The 25,816-nt window shown below is 41.0% G+C and overlaps 2 protein-coding genes across 2 annotated transcripts; both read left to right on the top strand.

Annotated features, from left to right (window-relative positions):
- The first annotated feature begins 4,752 nt into the window (after positions 1 to 4,752).
- prpf6 (PRP6 pre-mRNA processing factor 6 homolog (S. cerevisiae)) lies at positions 4,753 to 17,468 on the top strand. Its single transcript, XM_020608142.1, has 21 exons — positions 4,753 to 4,805; positions 5,411 to 5,573; positions 5,753 to 5,871; positions 6,008 to 6,086; positions 6,317 to 6,493; positions 6,938 to 7,066; positions 7,198 to 7,292; positions 7,390 to 7,546; positions 7,775 to 7,937; positions 8,764 to 8,882; positions 8,991 to 9,209; positions 9,872 to 9,994; positions 10,658 to 10,779; positions 10,886 to 11,024; positions 11,159 to 11,278; positions 12,158 to 12,334; positions 12,478 to 12,611; positions 12,972 to 13,063; positions 15,125 to 15,239; positions 15,417 to 15,543; positions 15,832 to 17,468. Exons 1-21 carry the CDS (start codon positions 4,765 to 4,767, stop codon positions 15,982 to 15,984), a joined length of 2,763 nt encoding a protein of 920 aa, XP_020463798.1. The 5' UTR covers positions 4,753 to 4,764; the 3' UTR covers positions 15,985 to 17,468.
- A 3,427-nt stretch (positions 17,469 to 20,895) lies between these two features.
- On the top strand, positions 20,896 to 24,826 carry aar2 (AAR2 splicing factor). The gene is made up of 3 exons (XM_020608057.1): positions 20,896 to 22,047; positions 22,139 to 22,368; positions 23,967 to 24,826. Exons 1-3 carry the CDS (start codon positions 21,282 to 21,284, stop codon positions 24,132 to 24,134), a joined length of 1,164 nt encoding a protein of 387 aa, XP_020463713.1. The 5' UTR covers positions 20,896 to 21,281; the 3' UTR covers positions 24,135 to 24,826.
- Positions 24,827 to 25,816: the final 990 nt, after the last annotated feature.

Here is a 25,816-nt window from a genome sequence, read left to right on the forward strand (position 1 = left end):
TCTGACGGTAACCTCACTCTTGCAAATTACTACAGTGTATCAAACAGTGTTAGAAGCTGAACTGTTAAAAACATAAAAAAAAACCTCATACATGTTTTTTCTTCTATGTTTGTGAGGTCACCAAGTGACTGTGAATGCATGCATGATGGTCACAAGGAGAATGTCATGGCTGACTACTGTAGTGAGGGACAGTCAGCTGGCTCTCTTACTTTGTGCTGAGGTATTTTCCTGGCATGGTTCAGGTCCACTTGTCTCCTCAGAGGGGAGGTCACTGCAAATCAATACAACCATGTTCTGAGCTATCACCTTTGTCTTTTGATGAACCATTTCTGTCTTGATGAGTCTGATCTCTTTCAGGATTGCTTGATAAGTATGAAAATGACAAATTAATCAATGCATTGGTTTTATAATAAACAAATCTCACTTCAGCTGAACAGCTGTGGGATGTTGTGGACTAATGTTTTAATCCTTTCTGCTGTTAACCACAGCCACTGATGGTGGCTGATATCAGAGCAGCACATAAAATAATTGACTCTCAGTCTTATTGCATTAAAATGTATCTCCATCACAATGTCTGTTATCTTCACAAGGGAACAACTCTCTGAATGCAGAGAACTAAATAAAGATGAAAAACAAACATTGAGCCCTGATTTAAGACAATACTAAAACAGATTTGCTGGCATGAAATGGCAGATAAGAAGGCAGTGATATTCATGTCATCTTTATATATAAAATATCTTTTCTTGCTGGGTCCCCTGAGATGATTCTGACTGGAAAGAATCCAGGTTTATTCAATCTTCATATTTCTGAGTATGACAGGATGCTGAGTGCCCCCTCTCTCTCTATGTCACTCCCTACTTCTCTTTGAAAACACATCATATCTTCTCTTTCTTCCTGTCTCTTCCACTCCATGTATCTGGTTTTTGCTGTCCATAACTGTCAAAACTCAAGCAGTGTAGCACTCTCCTCTCCTCTCTTCCTCTCTCTTCCCCCCTCCTCCTTTCTCCTCCTCTCTCCTCTCCTCTCCTCTCAACAAAAGACAGGGACAGAGAAAACTGATTACATCACAGCCTTCACTGTTTCTAAATAATCCAGCCAAATACCAGTCTCAGTCAAACAACAGGCTGGAAGAACAGTTTCAGTCAATAATCTCATTTATCTGCTCATCCAATAGGGAGACAAATTAACTCTACATTGGATCATGTTAGCTGTCAGACTTTTAATGAATGAAAAATATGAAAACCTTTTACCAAACCAGCATGAGTGTCATTCACCTGCTCCCCTTTCTTGTCAGTAAAACTGATTGCTTTTAGTAATAGTGCACGCTACAGCTAGAGAACATCTCACCAGTCCTCATTACTTTGAGTTTAGTGTTATTATATGTACTCTGCATGTCTTTATCATACAACTCAACTATTACTGCTTAAGGAGAGGAGTAGAAAGGGTCTTTTTTCTTTACATTGTAATTAGTCTAATCAATCATTTCCAATATGATTGACTCACAATGCACACACACTATGCCATGTTTGTCACTGTAGTATTCAAAGCACAAAATCTGCCATCTTTTCCCTTTGAACAGAACCGGCCCTAGACTAATTACCGCATTGTCCTTATTCAAAGCTTTTTTGTCATACTAAGCTCAGTGGATCAATGCAATTCTATTTGAGTGTCTGTTGCCCAAAACAACATTGGATGGGCACTCCTAAAGAAAGGCCCTAATTGCAATTTACTGTTGTCCTTTCACAAGGACACTTGTCTTTGTTTAAGAATATTACATAGTCAGTAATTGGTGCTATATAAATCATTAATTCTCCTGGGACAGCTGTGCACAAAGTCAGGCTTTTTAAACGTAGACTGTGTGTTAGTATATGTGTGTAATAGTGAAAAATGATGATGTCTAGTCCTACTTTGCTTCTTTTTGTTCCACTCATATTGTATTGTTGAAAATAATTAACCAGAATTAACTCACAATGCACCACAGACAGTATGAATGATGTCTCAGTGTGTGCGTGTGTAGGTGTGTGATTGTCGATGATGCATCAGTGAACCAGTCGTCTCTACATACCTCCACCTGTGCTTCTTTCTTGCAGAAAGCAGCTTTCTCATCAGTCAGTGGACCATAAATGAGACATGATGTTATTTGCTGGAATATTAGATCTTTTATTTATTTATTTATTTAGTATGTTCACATTCTTCTTCATACATGTATATCCATTTGTTCTATATTAATGTTTATTGTTATTATATGAACATCTTTTTCTTATTGTTGCAACACAAAATTTGGAAGATAAAACAGTGCAGGACATTTACAAAGGAACAATGGGGCATAAGCACTTATGATGAGCATAGTGGAGGTTTTATATGTGGTTTTTGAATGTGATGTGTAAAGAAGTAAAATAATAAAGACAGGGCGGGTCTGCCCTGAGACACCAGCATGTTAAGAACGAGATCGGGTCACCATCAGGGAGCTGCAGAGTGGCTCAGCAGAGTAAGGTCAGCCAGGACTGAAGTACTGTTATTTAGGTGAACCTCTGGACAGCCGTTCTGACAGATAGGACAGATATTAATTCCTGTCTTACAGCTTTACTAATAACACATTCTCTACATGTGTGCTTGAACCAGGGTCTGCAGGACTTTCTCTTTGTTAATATTGGCCAGGATTATTTGGGATTTATTTATCACTAATGCAACAAACCTAGATAACACAGTCATGTGTCAGCACTATGACGAGCATGCAAACATGTAATGTATGAACTGGTTTCACATTTACAAAATGTATTATGTGAATTGAAACAGTGCATTACCATATTTTCTCTATATGATTAAAAAAATCAACTAACATTTGTGATCATTTAACTACAGTCACAAAAAAAACTAAAAGAAGCAGGGCAATAGCCCGATGAAATCAAGGCCTGACTTGCTTTTCATGTTTAAATTGGTCATTGGCTATGTGAGCTATATATCTTTGAATGTGTCTGACAGTCCATTTTCATCATAATATCTTCTCCCAGGAGTGAAATAATGTCTGGCCTCCAGGCAATGTAAATGAAGAAAAATTTAAAGGCCTGGGCCAAGGCTCTGAGTCTGGATGGTTGAAGTTAAACGTGATTGAAAGTAATTGATGCATGACCTCACTTCATCGCATGGGAGGAAACCCAGAAATGTCATGTTAGAATGTAATTGCCTTTTATTACACTTTTCTGTCTTGTGTTTGAAAATAGACTCCAACAAGAATATTTTCACTAATAATGTAAGATAAGTAATCATTGTAATACAGCAACATTCCTGTCAGAATGACATTGAAATCACTTTAAATGTAAGGCTTTATTAACTCTATGAATGCAAATATCTTCTCTGAGAAGATGGCCTGAAGTCCATATCAGTATTTTATTAACTAATTTTACAGAGCAGCACTTCAGTTAGCGTCCACTAAAGTGGCTCTTGTTCAATCCTTTTAAATGCAGGGGCCCTGTTGATTTAAATTAAAAACCCGGAAGGTTCATATGGAATGGGAAATATGCAACCTTCAGGGGCTGACATGTCATATATGACACAACTAGGGTTGCAAGTCCATTGATAACACTTAGTTGAGGAAAGAAATAAAAGCCTTTTAAAATACACAAAAAACATATTATGCTGCTTCCTTAAATGAATTTAATTACCATTGTTATTATATATGTCTTTGAAGTTTACATTAATGCCCTTAAAAAAGGGATTATGAGAATATTACAATAATGTAGAATAATGCATCAATATATACAATCACAAAATATCAGGGAACACTAAATTCGGTCTAGGAGTGTTATACAACAACATAGTACTTCATGAAGTGCACAAAATATAAAGACTTTCAATATGTCACTGCAAAAATACCAAATAACTTAACTTTAACTTAAAAATGTAGAATAATGCATCAATATATACAATCACAAAATATCAGGGAACACTAAATTCGGTCTAGGAGTGTTATACAACAACATAGTACTTCATGAAGTGCACAAAATATAAAGACTTTCAATATGTCACTGCAAAAATACCAAATAACTTAACTTTAACTTAAACTTTATTGTCATTGTACATTGTACAACAAAATTAAAAATGCAATCCTTCGATGATAAAAAATAATCATAAACAATAAAACCCAACAAATTTACACACTCGCATCCATACACATCTGACTATTGCACAGTTCCCGTAAAATCCCATCAATCATTCAAATTTTAAGGTTTTAGCAGCATTTAAAGCAACAATAGCTCTCGGATAAAAACTGTTTCTTAATCTGTTTGTCCTTGCTATAATTGTTCAAATCCCAGAACACTGATTTATAAATCCTATAGGCATACTTTAAATTTGATTAATTGCAATACTTCAATAGGCCTATTGTTTGTCAGGATGTGGCGCCCTCCGGTGGTTTCCCTGGAAAACTGATATCAGCATGAAACACAAATATTCTAAAGAAATCATTTCATTTACACAGTGACACATACAGAGGCGGTAACTAAACACGTTATAGGATTCACACCAGCGATTTTGAACCAATAGTTAAGACAAATGAAAATAAGCAGTAACTATCCTGTCCTGCGGGGGCGCTGTTGCAAACACCAATAGATATTTCCAGAAGGATGGGGTCGCTGTTCACGGAAGTGCGACTGTTGTTTATCCGGCATTGAGCCTCCTCCTCGTTAGAATAACGATGGCTAGCGCCACAGTGAAGCAAGCACCTAAACTTGTCCCCAAATCATCTGCGGGGGCTACTGTCTGGGGATGCCCGCTCCTCTGGGCTACGTTCCTGGCCTTGGCAGAGGGTAAGCTAGCTAAGCTAGAATCTGCACGGACATGTAAGATAGCTGTAGCGTACTCCGCTAGTTTGCTAGCTACCAGTAGCAGTGTAGCTACAAAGCTTAGTTACAGTATGTCTGTTGGGCGAAGCCAGTGGTTTTGCAAACTGTCGTGCGTTATAATATAACTAGTTATGCTGGCTGCTGACCCAGCATAAACAATGTCAGCCATTGTTAATGCATTAGGTTCAATTATATTGATACGACGCCGAGCATTATACAACAGTAAGGTAGCTAACTTGTTGAATGAACAGGGATGTCAGTCAGCTCGGTATGGCCAGATAAACCTCAGGAGTTGAAATGTAATTAATGGAAGAGGAATCAAAAAGTAAGTGAAGAAAGTAAAATAAAAACAAGCTCTACTTAAACATTTTGTGTTTATTTTCTTAACTTCTCTGTAATTTTTGAGTTTTTTTAGTGAAATGTTAGTTAGTTTTTACATACTGATATCTGGTAAGCCCAGACAAAAGAAACAGCATAAAATGTTTGTTGAAATTTCCTGTGCATACTCACCATGAGTCCCATGTCCTGTTTTTCTTTGTGTGACATGTTAAATATTTGCTCCCTTTCAGTGCAACTGGTTTCACCACCCGATCTGATATTGGCCCGGCTCGTGATGCAAACGATCCAGTGGATGACCGACATGCACCCCCGGGGAAGCGGACGGTTGGAGACCAGATGAAAAAGAACCAGGAGGAGGATGATGAGGATCTGAATGACACAAACTATGATGAGGTGTCTATGATTGAATTGTCCCTGGCTGTTATTTGATGTTTATGGTTGATGCTGTAGGTCATTTTCAATGTGTTTATTCATCCACTGAAAATTCAAAGTTGACCAGAAGACAAATTTATGTAAATTAAATATATGTATTTTCTTATGCTAACCACATTATGTTGCTTATTTTCTTGTAGTTTAATGGGTATGCAGGTAGCTTGTTCTCCAGTGGTCCCTATGAAAAGGATGATGAAGAAGCAGATGCAATATATGCAGCACTGGACAAAAGAATGGATGAAAGACGCAAAGAAAGAAGGTTGCTATAAAATCTGTTAATATTTTTCCCCCTGAGTTTTAGGGTAAAAGCATACCCCTTCGTAGCTTTACACGTTATTTCCCTCTTTGATATCTTATGCATTTGCAAGGTTTAATGTTGTCTTTTATATTTTCAGAGAGCTGAGAGAAAAGGAAGAAATTGAGAAATATCGTATGGAGCGACCCAAAATACAGCAGCAGTTCTCAGATTTAAAGGTAAATAACTGACATGATGATGATTATGATATGTCAAACTGTTGCCCTTTTCCACCCATGATCACCCAGTTTTCCTCTGCTGTCTCAGAAGAGAGACACAGCTTCTTTTAGGGACATGTAGTATTTTGTCTCTGCTGTATAGTGCTGTATGTTAGTTACAAAGAACCCACATTGCTGACGATTCAAGTTGATTCACATCTTTTTTCCCTCAATTTTTTGTCTCCTCACAGAGGAAGTTGGCAGAGGTATCAGAAGAGGAGTGGCTGAGCATCCCTGAGGTGGGAGATGCGAGGAACAAGCGCCAGAGGAATCCCCGCTATGAGAAACTCACCCCTGTCCCAGACAGTTTCTTCTCCAAGCACCTGCAGACCGGAGAGAACCACACTTCTGTTGATCCTCTGCAAGGGGTCAGTGTGCATGCAAAAAACACACACCTCTATTGTAGATGTCCACATAAAAACAAATAATAATGAATGACATGATGCATTTTCAGCCAGCACCAGCAGGAGTCAGGATATCACACTGGAAACAGGCGACCTCCAGTATTACACATATTTGAATTGATAACAAATGGAAACATGCCCTGTTGATTAAAAATTGTCTGTTTTTGCCATGTACATATTGCATTTTCAAAGCTTACATTATCACTTTGAACATTAAGCACTTTGTGGTCCATTATTGTAGCATAGGAAAGCCATTGCTCATAGTTTTTACATGTGTCGTTCACAGTGGTGAGACAGTGTCATACCGATGTGATCTAGAGCTCTGTTTCATAAGCTTTTTCAACATAGTGTAGCAAAATTCTGACTGTAATGTGCCGCTCCATTATCATTGTTTGTTCTCTCCACTAGCTGGGAGGTCTGAACACACCTTACCCCGGAAGCATGACTCCTGGCTTGATGACACCAGGGACAGGAGAGCTCGACATGAGGAAAATTGGTCAGGCCAGGAACACACTCATGGACATGAGGCTCAGTCAGGTAAGTAATACGTGACCCTCAGCTACTTTTTCCATACTCTGTCATTCATATTCTTCACACATTACCCCAGTAAAGAGGATTTATTTTTTCTCTTTCTGTCACCCTGTGCCTGCCTTTTGATCTGTTTTAAGGTGTCAGACTCAGTGAGTGGACAGACAGTGGTGGATCCTAAGGGTTACCTGACAGATCTCAACTCCATGATCCCCACACATGGAGGGGACATTAGGTAGAGACACACCAGGACACCCATAAGCTCCTAGAGTTTATGTTTGTGAAATAAATTGTAAGTGTCTCATGGTTGCTTTTTGACTCTTTAAATCCAGCGACATTAAGAAAGCTCGTCTGCTGCTGAAATCTGTGAGGGAGACCAATCCCCATCACCCACCTGCCTGGATTGCCTCTGCCAGGCTGGAGGAGGTGACTGGCAAACTGCAGGTAGCCAGGAACCTGATCATGAAAGGCACAGAGATGTGTCCTAAGGTAAAGGATGATAACATTATGCATCCGTTACAGGCCTAAGTGCATGTGTAAATAGATGTATATCATTAGCTCATCCAGAGTTTATGCTGTGGTGGAGGTTATTGGTTTGTTTATTCACAATAAATCTAATATTATAATATTTCCCTGGATACTGTATCATTGCATAAAGTGGTAAGCATTTCAGTCTTTGCCCCTCTGTTGATGTAGTCATGTCTTTCTGCCCTCCAGAGTGAGGATGTGTGGCTGGAGGCAGCTCGGCTCCAGCCTGGCGACACAGCTAAAGCCGTGGTAGCTCAGGCTGTCCGCCACCTGCCGCAGTCTGTCCGTATCTACATCAGAGCTGCAGAGCTGGAGACGGACATCAGGGCCAAGAAACGAGTCCTCAGGAAGGGTAAGGCATCTATAACAATAGAGTTAAAAATTACTAAAGTAATGCTTTTAACTTGTTTTCTTGTTAGTGTGTATCCATTGTCAGAAAGCCATGGGTTGAGGTTTTGAAATGATGTTGCTCTTATTTTGTTATGAGGGGAGTTTGTGTACTTTCTCAGCAGTGAATGCATCAATTGAAATGTACTAATTTGCTTGACGAAAGGAAGACAGAAATTTCTGCAATGAATATTCAAAACCAGTCTCAGTTTTTCCACTGTCTCATAAAAGCACCCACACACAACTCACTATTCAGTGACTGTACATATAAGATTGTATAAAAGATTTCTTAAGGCTACATTTGGCAGCTGTGGTTCTGGTTTTCTGCCAAGGCAAGGCACCCTATTTGAACCATGGTGTCAGTGCCCTCGCATGCACACACACACACACACCAGTATTTCCCAGCAGCATACCCCAATGACAGAGATGGATGTGCCGCTTCCTCTGTGGTAGAGCTGTCTCCGCCTCTACATGTTCAATTGCTTCCAGTCTACTTTGCTCCCTGCCTTCTCTAGTGCTTGTTTTTATTGCCTGTATATTCACTGAAATCTGTAGTGTATCCACTTCTGTTTTTGTGTGTATTTCCAGTGTAAATATACTTAGGTCTGTGTATAAATGTTGCTGTTGTTGTGCCTGAATGGCCAATTGTTTAAAAAGAGAAGCTGTTGCAGCAAGGTCAAAGGTTTACGACAGTTAGTTGCCTTGAGCAACACACGGGCTTGTTCACACATTGTAAGTCACTTGAAATAAACATGTCAGTGAAATGACTTAACATTTGTATAATTGTGTAGCGCTGGAGAATGTGTCCAAGTCAGTGCGACTGTGGAAGACAGCTGTGGAGCTAGAGGAGCCAGAGGATGCCAGGATCATGCTCAGCAGAGCTGTGGAGTGTTGCCCTACTAGTGTGGAGGTATGTTTAGCACTATGATATCGGACCAACAGGACACCACACACTGCAATGCAACATATAAACCTTGACACTTACCTTCATATCTAATTACTGCTCTCTGTCCTGTAGCTATGGCTGGCACTGGCCCGGTTAGAGACGTACGAAAACGCTCGTCGCGTCCTAAACAAAGCTCGAGAGAACATCCCCACCGATCGTCACATCTGGATCACTGCTGCCAAGTTGGAAGAGGCCAACGGCAACACTCAGATGGTGGACAAGATCATTGACAGGGCCATCACTTCTCTGCATGCTAACGGTGTGGAGATCAACAGAGAGCAGTGGATACAGGTATGTGCACATGCCTTTGCAGTTTCTTTGATGTCACAGAGCAGGGTTTCCTGTAGCTGTTTATGGAAGAGAGAGACTTTCTCCTTTGAATAATTAATTGTATTCCCTGAGGTTACAAGACAATTATGCACTGAACAAGAAGTAATTCAAAGTTACTGATGAAATGTATACTCTATAATCACTCGATAAATCCACCCTATAGATTTTATTATGATTTTATGTGTGTGCGCATATATATGTATGTGTGTATATTAACAAACGTGTGAATTATAAGGTCTTTTAAACTTGGTGTTGAACAAGCAGTCAGTTTTATGTGTTTGTCAGCTTTGACAGCTTGCCAACATACTTTGGCAAAGTATTCTCTGTGATTTTATCTGGGTACAACAGAATACAAGCCAGCACTGTGACTGACATTTTGCTTACTGATTTTCACAGTAGTTTTGCAATCACAGGTCTTTACTGTACTCATCTCTTTTCACAATGTTTTATGTTTTCCTTGACTACCCCACCTCTGGCAAAGTATGTGGTTAAGGCCTTTTGCCAGTAAACTCTTTCAACAACAGATGAACTTTAAATGATGTGTGGAGTTTTTTATCATTTTGTGTGTGTGTGTGTGCCATCCACAGTCTCTTTCCTCCTAAATGCTTCTTCTTGTCCTGCAGGATGCAGAGGAGTGTGACAAAGCAGGCAGTGTGGCTACCTGCCAGGCGGTAATAAGGGCTGTCATAGGGATTGGCATTGAGGAGGAGGACCGCAAACACACCTGGATGGAGGATGCAGAGAGTGTAAGCACCTCAGAAGGGTCATTCATATGGCTCATTCCCTTGCCGTCAGAGCTTAATTGAGAATTGTTGTGTTTCAGTGCGTGGCCCATGGAGCACTGGAGTGTGCCCTTTTAAAATGAATCTGTTTGTGTATAAAGGTATCCTGAGTTGGTGCTTTGCTCTTTACACAAAATATGCAGAGTTTACCAGACAAATTATTTATAAGCTGTAACTAATCTAAATTGATATCAGTTTTGATACCTAATTGATATCATCATTTAGAGATTTCTGGTCTCAGTAGTAGAAGACATTTATCATTGACATATTTGATATGCAAGTGTTTCAGTGTAAATGACTCCATCATTCCTGACCCACTACTGGGGTCAGTAGTTCCTGCTTTAACTTTGTATATTTTCATTTTGTGTGTGTGTGTGTGTGCCATCCACAGTCTCTTTCCTCCTAAATGCTTCTTCTTGTCCTGCAGGATGCAGAAGAGTGTGACAAAGCAGGCAGTGTGGCTACCTGCCAGGCGGTAATAAGGGCTGTCATAGGGATTGGCATTGAGGAGGAGGACCGCAAACACACCTGGATGGAGGATGCAGAGAGTGTAAGCACCCCAGAAGGGTCATTCATATGGCTCATTCCCTTGCCGTCAGAGCTTAATTGAGAATTGTTGTGTTTCAGTGCGTGGCCCATGGAGCACTGGAGTGTGCCAGGGCCATCTATGCCCATGCTCTGCAGGTGTTCCCCAGTAAGAAAAGTGTTTGGCTTCGAGCTGCCTACTTTGAGAAGAGCCACGGTACCAGGTAACCAGATTTGGTTTCTAAATATAGCAAACGGTAATCAAAACCTGACTTTTACCGTTTTATCGTATCCTCCCATTCATTACTCATGGCTTATTGTATCTCTCAGGGAGTCTTTGGAGGCCCTGCTCCAGAGAGCTGTGGCTCACTGCCCCAAAGCAGAGGTCCTGTGGCTGATGGGGGCCAAGTCCAAGTGGCTGGCTGAGGATGTGCCTGCAGCCAGAAGTATCCTCGCCCTGGCCTTCCAGGTGATGATGCAGTTATGTAAACTTTGATGTGTTCATGCAGTATTCATTTGAGCCTGTGTCTAACTCTATTTTCCTCTTTCCTCTCCACTTACTTGTACACTGTCTGTCTCTGCCTCCTCTTTGTATTTTCCTAGGCTAACCCTAACAGTGAGGAGATCTGGCTTGCTGCTGTCAAACTGGAGTCTGAGAATAATGAGTATGAAAGAGCCCGTCGACTGCTGGCCAAGGCCCGCAGCAGTGCCCCAACAGCCAGGGTGTGTGTGTGTGAGAGAAAGACCCAGAGAATTCCTTATTTTAAGCTCATGGGTGCTACACTGCACAAATCCAATTATTTGTTGGAAAAGGGTTAACAAATGCTCTCCTTGTTTAATTTCTAATACATCAAATGTTTGTCACTTAAAACCTTCATGTTGTACTGTCAGCTGGTATTTGTTGGATTATAAAACTGCCCTGAAAGAGAAGTCAAAAGAAAGGGAGGCATTTTCTTAAAAACGCATTTCCTTAACTTTTTTGGATGATGGCTTGTACAGTGGAAGTGTTCTGTGTTTAATCTCTTGTCCTTTTTAACTGTTCTGCTGTGACCCTCTGTACCAGCAGGGACATTTTTATCATTAAATACTGTTGCTCTAAATAGAGCTCTGACCCATGTTTTAGGCTGCCATGATTATGAGGTCTCTTCTTTTAATGCCTGTGCTTAATGCTAAATTAATAGTATCTTGAATTTGAGGTAGTTTCAACAAGCGTCTTGTCGTTCTCAGGTTCAGGCTTGCCAGGTTTCTACACCTTGTACCAGTCAGCACCACTCAGATCGACGGCAGTGCTGTCTACTAGTCTGTCTATCGGGCGACGTGGCTACACTCCTTTTACTTATCTGTTTGTATTTGCAGACAGATATGATTAAGAGAGCCTGATTGAATGCTGGCTGTACTGATCGTCCTGTCAGATAAGACAGCTGTGTGGTGTTAACGGAGCACTTATGCGTTTAGGCTGTTTATTAGAAACTTGGTATTTGATTCATTTGAAAGCTGGTAAGGTATTTGCATTGCATAAATTGTTTGTGGGTTTTGTTTATACATAATTTCCTGGCTGAACAGCTTGTGTTTGTGTGTTTGTATATATGTATATCTCTACAGGTGTTCATGAAGTCAGTGAAGTTGGAGTGGGTGTTGGGAAACATAGAAGCTGCCCAGGAGTTGTGTACTGAAGCCCTGAAACATTACGAGGACTTCCCCAAGCTTTGGATGATGAGAGGCCAGATAGAGGAGCAGTGTGAAAGCATGGACAAGGCCAGAGAGGCCTACAACCAAGGGGTAAGGTGGAGGATGTATGTAGGGCACAGTTTGTCAGTATAAAATAAGGGGATTTCACTTTTGAAGACATTTTAGACAGATGTGTTTTTGGTGAAAGTGTGTGTTTCTCTAATAAGTAGTTAATGTCTTGTTTGTGGCTGTAGTTGAAAAAATGCCCCCACTCGGTGCCCCTGTGGTTGTTGCTGTCGCATCTTGAAGAGAGTGTGGGACAGCTGACGAGAGCCAGAGCAATCCTGGAGAAGGCACGACTCAAGAACCCCCAGAACCCTGAGCTATGGTGAGGAAACACACAGTAAAGAAAGTGTGATATGCCAAAGCAGGATGCAGCCAGAGGAAGAGATTTAGCTTGAAATGTGTCACGTGTGTTGTGTTCATATGGGTCTTGAGGCTCAACTGAGCTATGCTTGTACCTTTTCAGTGAATTGTTTGGCTAATTTCTATAATAGTGAACAGTAAAAATGTATATGTTAGGGAATATGTTCATTTGAAAAACACATTTATGATTAATTTATTTTATGAAACTGTTAAATGAGCTTTTACCAAATTTATTAAACAGATTTTCTTTAAAAGCAGCACAGAAACCCAAACTGGGATGTATGCCAATTTAATAAGGTATATATGTGATCATATTAACCAGGTTGGAGTCAGTGAGACTGGAGTTCAGGGCCGGACTGAAGAACATTGCTAACACACTGATGGCCAAAGCCCTGCAGGAGTGCCCCAATTCAGGTGAAACTTGAAAAAGATTTATTTCATCTTCTATTTCTGTCATCACATTCCCAGTGGGTCAGAAGTTCATGATGCCATCTGTTTTGTGAAATGCCCTGTCCCTCCTGCAGCAAAGCATTCCCATAATGTGATGCTGCCACCCCTGTGCTTCATGGTTGGGATGGTGTCCTTTGGCCTGTGAGCCTCCCCCTTTTTCCTCCAGGCACAATGATGGTCATTATGGCCATACAGTTCAGTTTTTGTTTCTCCAAAAAGTCAGATTTTTCTACCCATGTGCAGCTGCAAACAGTAATCTGCCTTCTTTATGGAGGTCTTGGAGCAATGGCTTCTTCACTGAGAAGCCTGTCATGTTATGTCAATATAGGAGTCGTTTTACTGTGGATATACTGTAAATACTTCGCTACCTGTTTCCTCCAGTGTCTTCACAAGGTCCTTTGCTGTTGTTCTTGGATTGGTTTGTACTTTTCAACCAAGTTACGTTCATCTCTAGGAGACAGAACATGTCTCCTTCCTGGGCAGTATGACAGCTACGTTGTCCCATGATGTTTATACTTGTGTAGTATTGTTTGCACAGATAAATGTGATGCCTTCAGGTGCTTGGAAATTGTTCCTAAGGATGGACCAGACTTGTGAAGGCCCACAAATTTTTTTCTGAAGTCTTGGCTGGTTTCTTTTGATTTTCCAATGAGGTATTGATTTTGAAGGTAGGCTTTAAAATACACTATATTGCCAAAAGTATTCACTCACCCATCCAAATCATTGAATTCAGGTGTTCCAACCACTCCCATGGTTATAGGTATATATAATCAAGCACCTAGGCATGCAGACCACTTCTGCAAACATTTGTGAAAGAACGGGTCGCTCTCAGGAGCTCAGTGAACTCCAGCATGGTACCGTGATAGGATGCCACCTGTGCAGTAAGTCCAGTCGTGAAATTTCCTCACTACTAAATATTCCACAGTCAACTGTTAGTGGTATTATAATAAAGTGGAAGTGATTGGGAATGACAACAACTCAGCCACGAAGTGGTAGACCACATAAAATCACAGAGTGGGGTCAGCGGATGCTGAGACACATAGTGCACAGAGGTCACTGACTTTCTGCAGAGTCAATAGCTACAGACCTCCAAACTTCGTGTGACCTTCAGATTAGCTCAAGAACAGTGTGTGGAGAGCTTCATGGAATGGGGTTCCATGGTCAAGCAGCTGCATCCAAGCCTTACATCACCAAGTGCAATGCAAAGCGTCGGATGCACGCAGCCACTGGACTCTAGAGCAGTGGAGACGTGTTCTCTGGAGTGACGAATCACGCTTCCCTGTCTGGCAATCTGATGGACAAGTCTGGGTTTGGCGGTTGCCAGGAGAACGGAACTTGTCTAACTGCATTGTGCCAAGTGTAAAGTTTGGTGGAGGGGGGGGATTATGATGTGGGGGTGTTTTTCATGAGCTGGGCTTGGCCCCTTAGTTCCAGTGAAACCCGATAGAACACCTTTGGGATGAATTAGAGCGGAGACTATATCCAGGCCTTCTCGTCCAACATCGGTGTCTGACCTCCCATTAATTCCCATTAACACACTCCTAAACCTTGTGGCCTTGAAGCTGTTATAGCTGTAAAGTGTCGGCCAACATCATATTAAACCTTATGGATTAAGAATCGGTTGTTGCACAAGTTCATGTGCATGTGAAGGCAGGCGAGCGAATACTTTTGGCAATATAGTGTACATCCACAGCTACACCTCCTATTGACCCAAGTAGCTAATCAGAAGCTTCTAAAGCTATGACATCATTTTCAGGAATTTTCCAGTCTGTTTAAAGGCACAGTCAACTGAGTGTATGTAAATTTTTGACCCACTGGAATTGTGATATAGTGAATTTTAAGAGAAATAATCTAACTGTAAACAACAGTTGTAAAAATTGTCATGCATAAAATAAAGTACATGTCCTAACTGTCTTACCAAAATGAGAGCTTGTTAACATGAGTCAGTAGCTTTCTATATTTTCTGTTCCTGTCTGCAGTCTCAAATTCTCAATTTCACTCTACTCTCGTTTCCTTCCTATAAAGGTATCCTATGGGCCGAGGCAGTGTTTTTAGAGGCCAGGCCCCAAAGGAAGACTAAGAGTGTAGACGCTCTGAAGAAGTGCGAACATGATCCCCACGTCTTGCTCGCTGTAGCCAAGTATGACTGCTTTTTTTTTTTTCACTGTTTTCCACTCTCCTCCTCAGCAATAAGCTCTGCTCTTAGTACATACAATAAATATTTATCTGCAGTTCTGGTTTTACTGTCTGTTTAGCAAAACATTTGCTATAACACCTTTTAAAAAATTTCAAATGAAATCTCATGCACACATTTCAGGTTGTTTTGGAGTGAGCGTAAGATCACCAAGTCCAGAGAGTGGTTCCTCAGGACAGTAAAGATTGAGCCAGATCTGGGAGATGCTTGGGCTCTTTTCTATAAGTTTGAGCTGCAACATGGCACAGAGGTAAGTATCCTGTAATGGCCTGACCTTATCTGGGTATGAGACTTGTGCCACTTTTGTGCCAGTAGTTACATTTACACCGCAGCTAAATATCCTTCTAACTGTAATGACTAAATCCTGTAAAACCTATGGTTGACAAGTCAGAACTACACTGAAAAATACAGCTTCAGCTACAGATGTCTGTTCTCCTGTTGTGAATAGCTTCTTTCAAAACATACACACAGCTGCTTTTATAAACCTGCATGGCAGTTACTGCTAACAACTGTGGTTGTGTGTTTAACCATCCATCAGGAGCAGCAGGAAGAGGTGCGAAAGCGCTGTGAGAATGCAGAGCCCCGCCATGGAGAGATGTGGTGTGCCGAGTCCAAACACGTCCTGAACTGGCAGAAGAAGACAGGAGAGATATTAATGCAGGTAGCCAGCAAGATCAAGAACACATTCTGAGACTGGAGAGGTTTGGACTGAAAACACCTGGTGGACTCTGGTAGTCACCAGTCCAGCAGGTAACAGCTATAAACCCAGCCTGTTGGATACAAAGAGTTCACATACAACCCTGACTCACCTTTTTTATGTTTTGTTGTTTTAAAAATGTGTCATACTAATCAACAGAAAATGATCATTTAATGTCAAAATGGAAATAAAAGTCTCCACATCTTGAATAAAGTACTAATATAAAACTCAAACTCGCTGAATACCCAATTGAGGTGAACAAGTGTAGCAGTTCCAGTGTTGGATCTTTGTGTGTTTTGGTGTTTGAGACCTGTCAGGTTGCATAGGGACTACCAGTGATCTCCTGTTTCCATGTCCTCAAATCAACTGAACAAAGGACTTGGCCACCTCTGGACTTTAAGGCTGTTATTTCTGTGCTATTTCAATGTAGCCTTGGCTGTATTTTTGAGGTTTTTGTCTTACTGGGAATTCTACTTGCAAACAGCTGCAGGTGGTCCTTTGGTATTTCATTGTGTTTTGCTGCAAATATTTACCTTTCAGGGTCTGACCACAGTATGATGCCGCCATAATAGTGGAAATGTTTTTATGGTAATGAAGCTAGTTTAGATTACACAAAATCTTTGGTTTAACATGATAGCCTTCTACTTTATGTCTCCCACATATTTTCTGGCAAACAAGAACTCCTGATTTACTTAAGGTTTTTTCTTTTTTCAACATTTTTCTGTTTAATCTTTGCAAAGCTGCATCTGGTGAATCACTACTGCAACACTTGTATATGCAATTCTCTTAACTAAAAGGAAACTTATTCATTACAATTAATAATGAATTCAATTCCTTAGTCGGTAAGTCAGCCGCTGAATATATTTCTAGTCTTAAGTGTTCACTTACAGATTTATGAATTAAATGTTTACGTCAAAGTTAATATGTAGGGATCACACAATATAAGGCAACAGGTACTGGCACTGAATCCCTGAGCTGATAATGAAACAAACGCAGCTACTATAACAGTTCTTGTTTTGAATAAGGTGTACAATTGGTGAATATTAAATAACAGTATATTCATGTGAAAGGCAAAATTAACATGTTAAAGCAACATCTGTAAACAACTTTCTTTGCAGTCAATCTTTAATTTCACATTCTGACACCTTTTAAGTGGTAGCAGAGATGGTATACTACTCTTCTTTTCTTTCTTTCTTTTTTTTTTTTTAATATTTTTCCCCAGCCATAACCATCCATGTTACATACACGTACTTACTAGTCTTTAATGTTTGGCCATACTGTTGGTACAAGGTGTTTTGTTTACTTGCTGCGCAAGTGGCTGATTTCAAGTGTTGCGTATCAAATTAAAACAGAGGAAACACCCAACCAATGCCAAACATCACTGTTTATCCAACTTATGTGAATTCTAATAATAACAGGCTGCACTGGTAATGAGTTTGCATCAACAGGTGAATTTATTGATCTGTTTTCACTTTGGCATTATTAAAAAAAAAGCTGATTAGTGTCAAATTGAAATGTCAGTCATTGTGGTTGTTGTGCAGATTAAGAGCAGAAATGAAAAGGTAGAAAACATACCAAACACACAGGTTGATTCCACCTTTTAACTGAACCCTTCAGATATCTAGTGATGGGTTGCTATTTGTTGTTTAAAAAGATCGACATATATCTTTGATTCATTTTATGTCTTGTCCGTGTCGATATGCCAGAGGTCCAGAATTGGTTCTTTTTGTTCACCAGTGTATATAAACCACCAGGGACTATTGCATGATTTCTCATGTTGTAGTAATGAGCCGTTTTTTGTTGTTTTTTTTTTTACATAGCTTGTGTTTAAAATGTGTTTAAATACTTTCAGGTATCCAATAAACAAATAACAGTTTGTTGCACTATTTCCGGTTTTTTTTTCCAGACAAGATAAAAGAGTTGGCTGCGATTTAAATTTCAGTCTGACAGTTGTGCCCACACTAATCCTCCCATGCAGTTCCCCTGCGAGGTCAGCGTTCTGTGTCTGGGATTTCATTGTAACTTTGCACCATTTGCTTTGGCTGAAAAGAGTTAGGGTCACTGCATGTTGTCATCGTCGTTTGCGTTTTGGCAAAATGCTCCACCGGCGCTCCTTCGCGGCGCCTCTTTCTAACGAAACCGAAAGGATAAAGGAAAGTGATTAATTGCAGAAATTGTACTCGACTTGATCGGACTGGAGTTTGGTGAAATCCTAACCCCGGTGTCAACCATCCATGACGGGGAAAGAAATTGGAGCAGTAGTGATTTTGGTGATGTTGGAAACCACGGAGCAGCAAATCGGACGTCTATCCGCCGTCGTGATATTCCATCCACCAGAGGAAGTGTAAAAGTACAGAAAAGGTTTGGATACAATGAATGCAGCCGAATCGAGAGTGATTCTTTGGCTCTCCCTGCTACTGATAGAGATGAGTTTGCTCGTCTGAGGATCCTGAAGTAGAACATGACAAATGGTAAGTGTTGTTTTAACATCTGGTGCGCACTGACGCAGCAAATGAGCTGTAGAATATTGGCATTAGAAAATTGCGCTCCTGAATATTAAGTATGTGTACAGCACCACTGTTAACAGAACCGTACTGACATCGGTCACGATGCCTTGTGGTGAAAACAGCTTCAAACCGATGGATGCTTTAATGGGCAAGCCGTGGCTCACTGAGTCGGAGCTGCAGCCAATAACTCATGCGCTTCTTGTGGTAATTTAGTGTGGATGTGTTCTTTCCTTATACCTGTAATAAGACGCACTTCTCTCTTTCATAGTGTCTGCCCGGAGCTCTATTCCGTAGTGTCCTGATGGTTCTCTTGTTGGTGAACTGTTGTGGTAAACGTAGATGTAACTATAAAGAAATACTGGGCTCCTACAGAGAAGTAATCTTCGTTGAGCTGCAGAATCTGGTATGGGATCATTGTTGCAGATAAGACTGTGCGCTTTGATAGAGACGTTTTTTTCTTATGTATTTTATTGTTTTTATTTTGCATTCCATTAACTGGCACGGTCCATGTAAGTTTAGTTAGTTGCAGCTACGTGGGAGTGATGTTTAGATATACGTATGTCTAGTGATAGGCTGCCCTCCAGTGTCTCCAACTGTGCTCACTGTGCCAGTAAAGCTCCTCTCTTTCTCTCTTTTTTTTTGAATTTTAATCTAGTTTAATAAATCCACTCTTGTTTTTTCCAGAATTTGACTGGTTCATTTTATACATCAAAAGATAGAGATCCTTGTCCCTCAGGAAAGGTAAATGGAACTACAGCATGTGCACTTTCAGCACCATGGACAGGGTACTAACTCATAACCACCATGATACTGCCAGTTTCACAGGAAATTGTCTTAATCTGCCGGTGTGACTACCAACTGTTTAAAATCTGCAAATGGGATTGTGGAATGTGACTTATATTTGTTGTATAGTAGCATCAACAGCTGAGCTATAGACAGCCTATTTCAAATGCTGTTTTGTTTTCTTCACTTTTGTGGCAGCCACATCGCATCCTGGTTTCTATCTATGGTATGACACATCAGGTGCGGTGTCAGAGGAGTAGCAAGCAGCAGTCTGCCCTGGAAAAGCCACTGGAGAGTATGGAGCGGCTCATCGTTCGCAACTGCAATCCTAATTATCTGGTGAGGAGAGGGGCTTTACAGCACTATATCCTTCTATTTTTGTTGACTGAATAGATCTGTTTATTAGATCTATTCATTTCCTGCTCCTTAAGCTAACCCACCCACAGAGACAAAAGTAAACAACATAGCAAAAATAATCCTGTTTTTGAACTTTTAAATCAAAGGTCAGGCTTGGAAAATTGTTTGCAGATGATACATATAAATATCCTTGATAATGTTACACTCAAAACAGTGCTAAAGCAGATCAGTGAATGGAAGCCAAGAATTTATTGCATAACAATACTTTTGTTCTGGTTGTATGGTTTCAGGGGAAGAGAACCTCTTGTTCTGCTTTCCAGAAAATACAAAGAAAGAAGAGAAGGAGAAGCAGGTTAATCAAAGTTGTCAAGGCACTGATCACTTGTTGGCAGAAACTTCAGAGCGTCTATAGGCCAATGCTCTCAAATTAGGAAACATTCCTTCGTTGTTCCTGTTCTCATGAAGACAAATGGTGGCTTTCCAGAAAGTTCACTGCATCAAACAGAAGATATTAAATGGCCAATGACACAATGTATTTACATACCAGTTTTGTTTTATAAATGCAATGTCATGGATGTTTACTCTTGTCTAGTTATGTGTTTTATATATTAAAACTATACCAGACTTTGCATGTCAGCAGTGCTCCTTCTTTTATAAAATGGTTTTATAGTAACCACAAATAAGCTAAAAATATCCATTGCATTCAAATACTTTCATAATATGCACATTTTCCAAGGTCTCACCTCTTCCAAGGTGTTTGTAAGCCAGATGCCATTATAATCATGGAATGTTCTTCTGTTAGTTATGTTAAATAAATGACTGAGTCATAGTAATATGAGGTCTTGGTAGTGTTGTTGTTGTTGTTGTTATCGGTGGTGCTGGTGATATAGGTGCAATATCAAAATATGACAGCAACAGCAGTCCTTTAAAGTCTTTTCACTGAGTGTGCAACAATTAGACTGTGTACAAGATGTGACAATAACAAAATAAACAATAAATAGACATTTAGCAGTTCAGTTTTCATGTGTCAGATACTCCTTGACCTTTACTGGTTACTGCTTTCAAGAAATCCTAATAGTGACTTAAGGAAAAATGTACTTTGGGGAAGATTTGTCCAGTCCATCTAATAATAATATAATCAAGTCAGTCATATAATTTGAATTAGAAAAAGAATTAAAATCAAAGTAAACAACAATGTATTTATGTCTATGGTAAACCTCCCAAGTAAATCCATTTCTGACAGACGCGGAACTCTTTTTTAATACAACACAGTTTCTACCCGGAGCAGAGTCCATGTTACACAGCCCCCAAATAAGCAGTCCCCCAACGTGAACGAGTAGCTGCGATAGGTATTGTTGCGGTTAAAATCGCCTTACTAATCTCTTTACGCTTTATTTCCGTTATATGTTGTCGCTTACGTTTTTTCAGAAACAAATAGACGCACCCGGCTAACGTTAAGACGTTAAAAGGCAGTATTAGTGCGTTAACTGTCCGAGATAGCCTACCACATTTTAAGGAAACCCTACCGAATACTCTGAACATGAAAAACGTTCACTTAACTGTTGGAAACGGAGTTTTGTTCGTGTGTTGCCTGGTTTGATTTAGTCAGTAAGTTTAGGTCGGTTAGTTCTGGACAGAGCTGACATGGCGAGCAGCACCACCGTAAACATGGATCCAGATGTTGCCCTGAGGCTGTTTGAGGAGGGAGCCACCCTGGTGCTGCTGGGTGTTCCTCAGGGTACAGAGCTGGGGATTGACTGCAAGAGCTGGCAGGTGGGCCCTCGCTTCCGCGGTGTGAAGATGATCCCTCCAGGCCTTCACTTCCTCCACTACTGTTCTGTTAACTCGCCAAGCTGTGGAGGACAAGTCGGTCCAAAGACAGGCCTCTTCCTCACTCTGAAACCCAGAGAGATACTGTTGGCTAACTGGGATCCCAAAGAAGAAGACCTGGACTTTTCAGCCTCCAAGAACGAAGAAGAGGTGAGCCGTATTCGGGCGACCTTGCGAGATCTGGATCCTTACCTGGGTCCCTATCCATATGAGGTGATGAGGAAGTGGGTATCTCTCACTGACCGGCTAAGCGAAGAGGTGGCCAAAAACCTGCAGCCTCTGTCTGGCCGAATATGCGCCTTTAGTGATGTTATTCCTGAGATTAATTTCAGACACACCAAAGACAGGGCAGAGCAGCCGAGGAATGACACAGCCTGTCAGAGCATGAGAGAGGGACTTGACAGGCTCCCCAGGATGAAGCAGAGGGAGGGGACGGAGTTGCGCTTCTCTGTTATCCCCAAGAAGACATATCCACCTGGTGCAACACCAGCTGAGATCACCCAGTGCAGCCTGGACCTGAGTTATGCCCTGGAGACTGTGCTGGCGAAGAACCATGAGCTACAACCTCTCAACCTGCTAGGTATGTATCATACTAATATTAGATCATCAAACGATCAGACAGTTACATTTTATGTGTTAAATCTACCTAATCCTCCTCCCTCTTGTCATAGGTGAGATCCAGTTTGCCTTTGTATGTTTCCTCCTTGGAGATGTGTATGAGGGCTTTGAGCACTGGAAGTGTCTTCTGGCTCTGTTGTGTCGCTCAGAGGAGGCCATGCACAAGCGTACGGAGCTCTATCTGGGGCTCATTGCTGTGCTCTACCACCAGCTCGGAGAAATCCCGCCTGACTACTTTGTTGACATTGTGTCACAGAACAACTTCCTGACCTCCACACTGCAGGTAGATGGCCATGTTCTGAATCCCATAAATAGCGGGAAAAACATAATCTCAAAGTGCATTCAGATGAAATAAGCTACTGTGTACTAAGAGCTTTATCACAATTTTAAGCTTCTTGTTGTTTAAATAAAATATTTTAAAAGGAAATGTGCATAGGTATTTATAACCAGATTTTAGTTGTCACATCCTGACATGTGATAACAATCTACAAATAGTACAAATGAGTTTAAAGTCATATTAACTCATTTCTTTTGTGTTGCTAGAGAGTATAGTGAAACTCAAAAGGGTTTTTTTTCATTATAAGAACCTAATGAAACATGTCGAGCCAAGTAGTGCGTCATGGGTTCGGCGTTTGTTTCCACTGCCATGTGCCCTCTTTGGAGGCGCCTTCTGGGAGCTATATTTCGGCACCCTTCAGTAAAATCAAGTTCGAGGGGCAAGGGGGTGCTTGCACGCAGAGCAGTTGCCGTGGATGCTTAAGTGTCCGCTCATCACACCTCAGTCATTAGCATTAGAAGCACCGTGTGTAATGAGGTACTATACTTTGGTTTAGAGGTAAAAATGAGGTAAAACAGGGACTTCAGTGAGTGGACCACAGCAAAGTGGTGAAGATGTCACATTTCTGCAGATCTGTGTTCTGTTTGTTTAACAGTTGTTTGATAAACTGCTCATACACTTTGGGTTACTGGCTGATTGTTGCACTATGGAGTGATCCTCCACATTGTCTGTTCTCCCTCTGCTCTGCTGACTGTTGTGTGTGAGAGAAGCGTAGCCCCTCCCTGCTCTAGACAAAGAGCGTTACAGAGAAAATACAGGGGGAAAACAAAGCAGGACCATCCGCGTCAACCCGGGAGGTTATGTGGGGTGGAGTACCGGGTATACGCCTCATTAGGTTCCGATAGGGCAAACGCCTGTTTCCTAGCAATGACATGAACTACAGATACCTGGTTGGACGAACTACAGATACCTGGTTGGACAAACTACAAAATGCACCCACCAGTCCAAAACTAGTCTTAGCTGTCTAATGAGTCCCAGCACTGCAGCGGCACAGTGCCTAGTAACAGGTTTGGCAGTGTGGAGACGGTTCAAACAGGGCCAAGCACTAATGTTACACAAAACTCAAATTACTCCCAAAATAAAATCCTATTAAATCAAAACAAAGGTAAAACCATGACCATGCTAAGTTGCTAATGTTACCAAAACAAACATGATAGCTTCAGATGCTAACACATTAAGAAGAAGAAGAATGCCACATCTGAATCAAATTTGAGTCCTTTGGCTGTCTCTGACCCCCTCTATGTCAAAAAGCCAATAAGGAAAGTAATCCTACCTCCAGCAGCGGGAAAGCTTACTGGAGAACTGTCTCCACCACTGGATTTCCCAGGAGGTAGCATGTAATATGACAAATATAAACACAGTACAGTAAATAACTACCTCAGTACATACTCATCCATTCATGGCCATGGGGGGTGTAACCCTGTGGTCCAGGTGGTGTGACACACAGACACCTTGATAACAAATCAGCAGCAGCCTCACCTCAACCATGATTATTCATATTTCTGATTACAGTCCATTACACTGGTTCAATTATTTTCCCACAGGACTTTTTCCAGTTTGCCAGTGGACCTGGAGTCGACAGCACGCTGCGTAAGAGAGCGGAGAAGTTCAAAGCCCACCTGACCAAGACGTTTCGCTGGGATTTTGATGCAGACTTGGAAGACTGTGCCCCAGTGGTGGTAGAGTTGCCTGAAGGTGAAACAGTGGACTGAAATGGCTCTGCTTTGGGATTCATACTGGAATTATAAGCAGGGATTAGGATCCAAAGGTTCTCACAAGGAACGTCTGTGGTTTTCTAACAGTGTGTGTTAACAGTGCCATGTCGGGGTCATTGTGATGAAGAAAGCAAACATAAAACATCCTGTGTGTTCATAGTCAGAGCAGAATACAGTCACTGGTGCCCTCTGGTGGCTGTTTCCTTCAGACTCTTTGCTTAGTAGGTTTTGTTTTATAGCCAAATCTGCATCACATTTATTCGCAAAACCAATCTCATAGTAATTCTTTATTAATTTAAAATAGCTGTAGAGTTAATATACGGTAAGAATTATGAATAATGTTATACACAAACCCTTTATCGTAATCAGTCATAGCACACCTAATTTTTCACCAGAGCTGCCAACAGTAACTGGAGGAAAGAACTCAAACTACATCCTGTAACTTAACATTACAAAAATTATACAGACGATGTAGATGGTTTGTTAGAAATGAATAAAAGTGTAGTACTGGTTGAGTGTAGTGATTTTGTCCCTCATGTATTAAAGGTAAATATGCTTTTATGTTGACAAGAGCATTGCTTTGTGTTGCCACACTGGAAAATGGCAGTCATGGTTTGGAGAATGGTACCTTAGTCAGATATAAAGACCACACCTCCGCTGTGGTTTTAATGGCTTTATTGGATCCAAAATGTCCTTTTATAAATATAAAAACCTTGATAGAAAACTCCTGTGTATTTCTTCCTGTTAGTGCTGTCTACTCAATGTGAATGCATCTTTCAATGCCTGTCAGGAGTGTTCCACTAGATGGCATCCATGGGCTTTGTGGGAAGATTTACAACTTCATCTTTTATTGTAAATGTACAAATGCACATTCACACAGACTGAAAGGCTGCTGCTGTTTCTGGTGCTGGGAAGACTAGGTTCTGGTTGGAGCTGGAAGTAAGAACTGTGTACAACACAATGTCAGGGTGGAAATGATCTCTAAGCTTTTCACTGATCCCAACAATCCCACATGATTTGTGAGAAATAACAGGTGGAGGAATAAGTATATGGTGCGATGGATCAACTTAGTAACACAATTACATGCCATTATTTAACTGTGTGTATGTTTGGGGGTGTTGATTGACTGTGATGGATGGGGCAGGCCTTGTGTAAGCCTGTTGGTCCATCGGTCCATTCACTCATTAGTTTCTCCCCTGTCCCCTCTGAGCTTTGTTTCTCTCCAGCTGGACTTCTTTGCCTTGAAATCCCCCGGCTCCATGAACCCATCTATAACCATACAGCCGCTGGGAAAAGGACTAAAGTCAGTTAGTGTAATTGTCTGAATCAATAGTGTCTGGGCCCATTGATGGAGATCCAAATGCCAGTATAAGCCATCTTATTCTCTTCCCAGAAGACAGATGCTATTGTGAAATTGATGTTAATGCTGGGCTTTATGGAGAAAACTCCCCCATTTGCAAATTTACACACATCTTAAGTAAAGATCAGTCGTGTTTGTGGTCCTCTGTGAGACGGCTGGGGCCCTGCACTGGTTGTTATTTTCCTTTTGAATGCAATTAGAAAAGAGAAAATGGCTTGGAACACATGGTGGAAACATAACAGCAATTATTTGTAGATTTATTTAGGTCTCTGGGGAAGAAATACTATACATTGTCAGTGAAAACAGTCTCAGAAAACAA

Source organism: Monopterus albus, unplaced genomic scaffold, assembly GCF_001952655.1.
Source record: "Monopterus albus unplaced genomic scaffold, M_albus_1.0 scaffold91.1, whole genome shotgun sequence".
NCBI classification, from domain to species: Eukaryota; Metazoa; Chordata; class Actinopteri; order Synbranchiformes; family Synbranchidae; genus Monopterus; species Monopterus albus.

Bases quoted from the DNA above. Each gene is read 5' to 3' on its own strand.
- aar2 (XM_020608057.1), top strand. From the start codon at position 21,282: ATGGCGAGCAGCACCACCGTAAACATGGATCCAGATGTTGCCCTGAGG. The intron at 22,048-22,138 runs GTATGTATCATA...CTCTTGTCATAG, and splicing joins ACAACCTCTCAACCTGCTAG to GTGAGATCCAGTTTGCCTTT. The intron at 22,369-23,966 runs GTAGATGGCCAT...ATTTTCCCACAG, and splicing joins TCCTGACCTCCACACTGCAG to GACTTTTTCCAGTTTGCCAG.
- prpf6 (XM_020608142.1), top strand. From the start codon at position 4,765: ATGCCCGCTCCTCTGGGCTACGTTCCTGGCCTTGGCAGAGG. The intron at 7,293-7,389 runs GTAGAGACACAC...CTTTAAATCCAG, and splicing joins ACACATGGAGGGGACATTAG to CGACATTAAGAAAGCTCGTC. The intron at 7,547-7,774 runs GTAAAGGATGAT...TCTGCCCTCCAG, and splicing joins GCACAGAGATGTGTCCTAAG to AGTGAGGATGTGTGGCTGGA.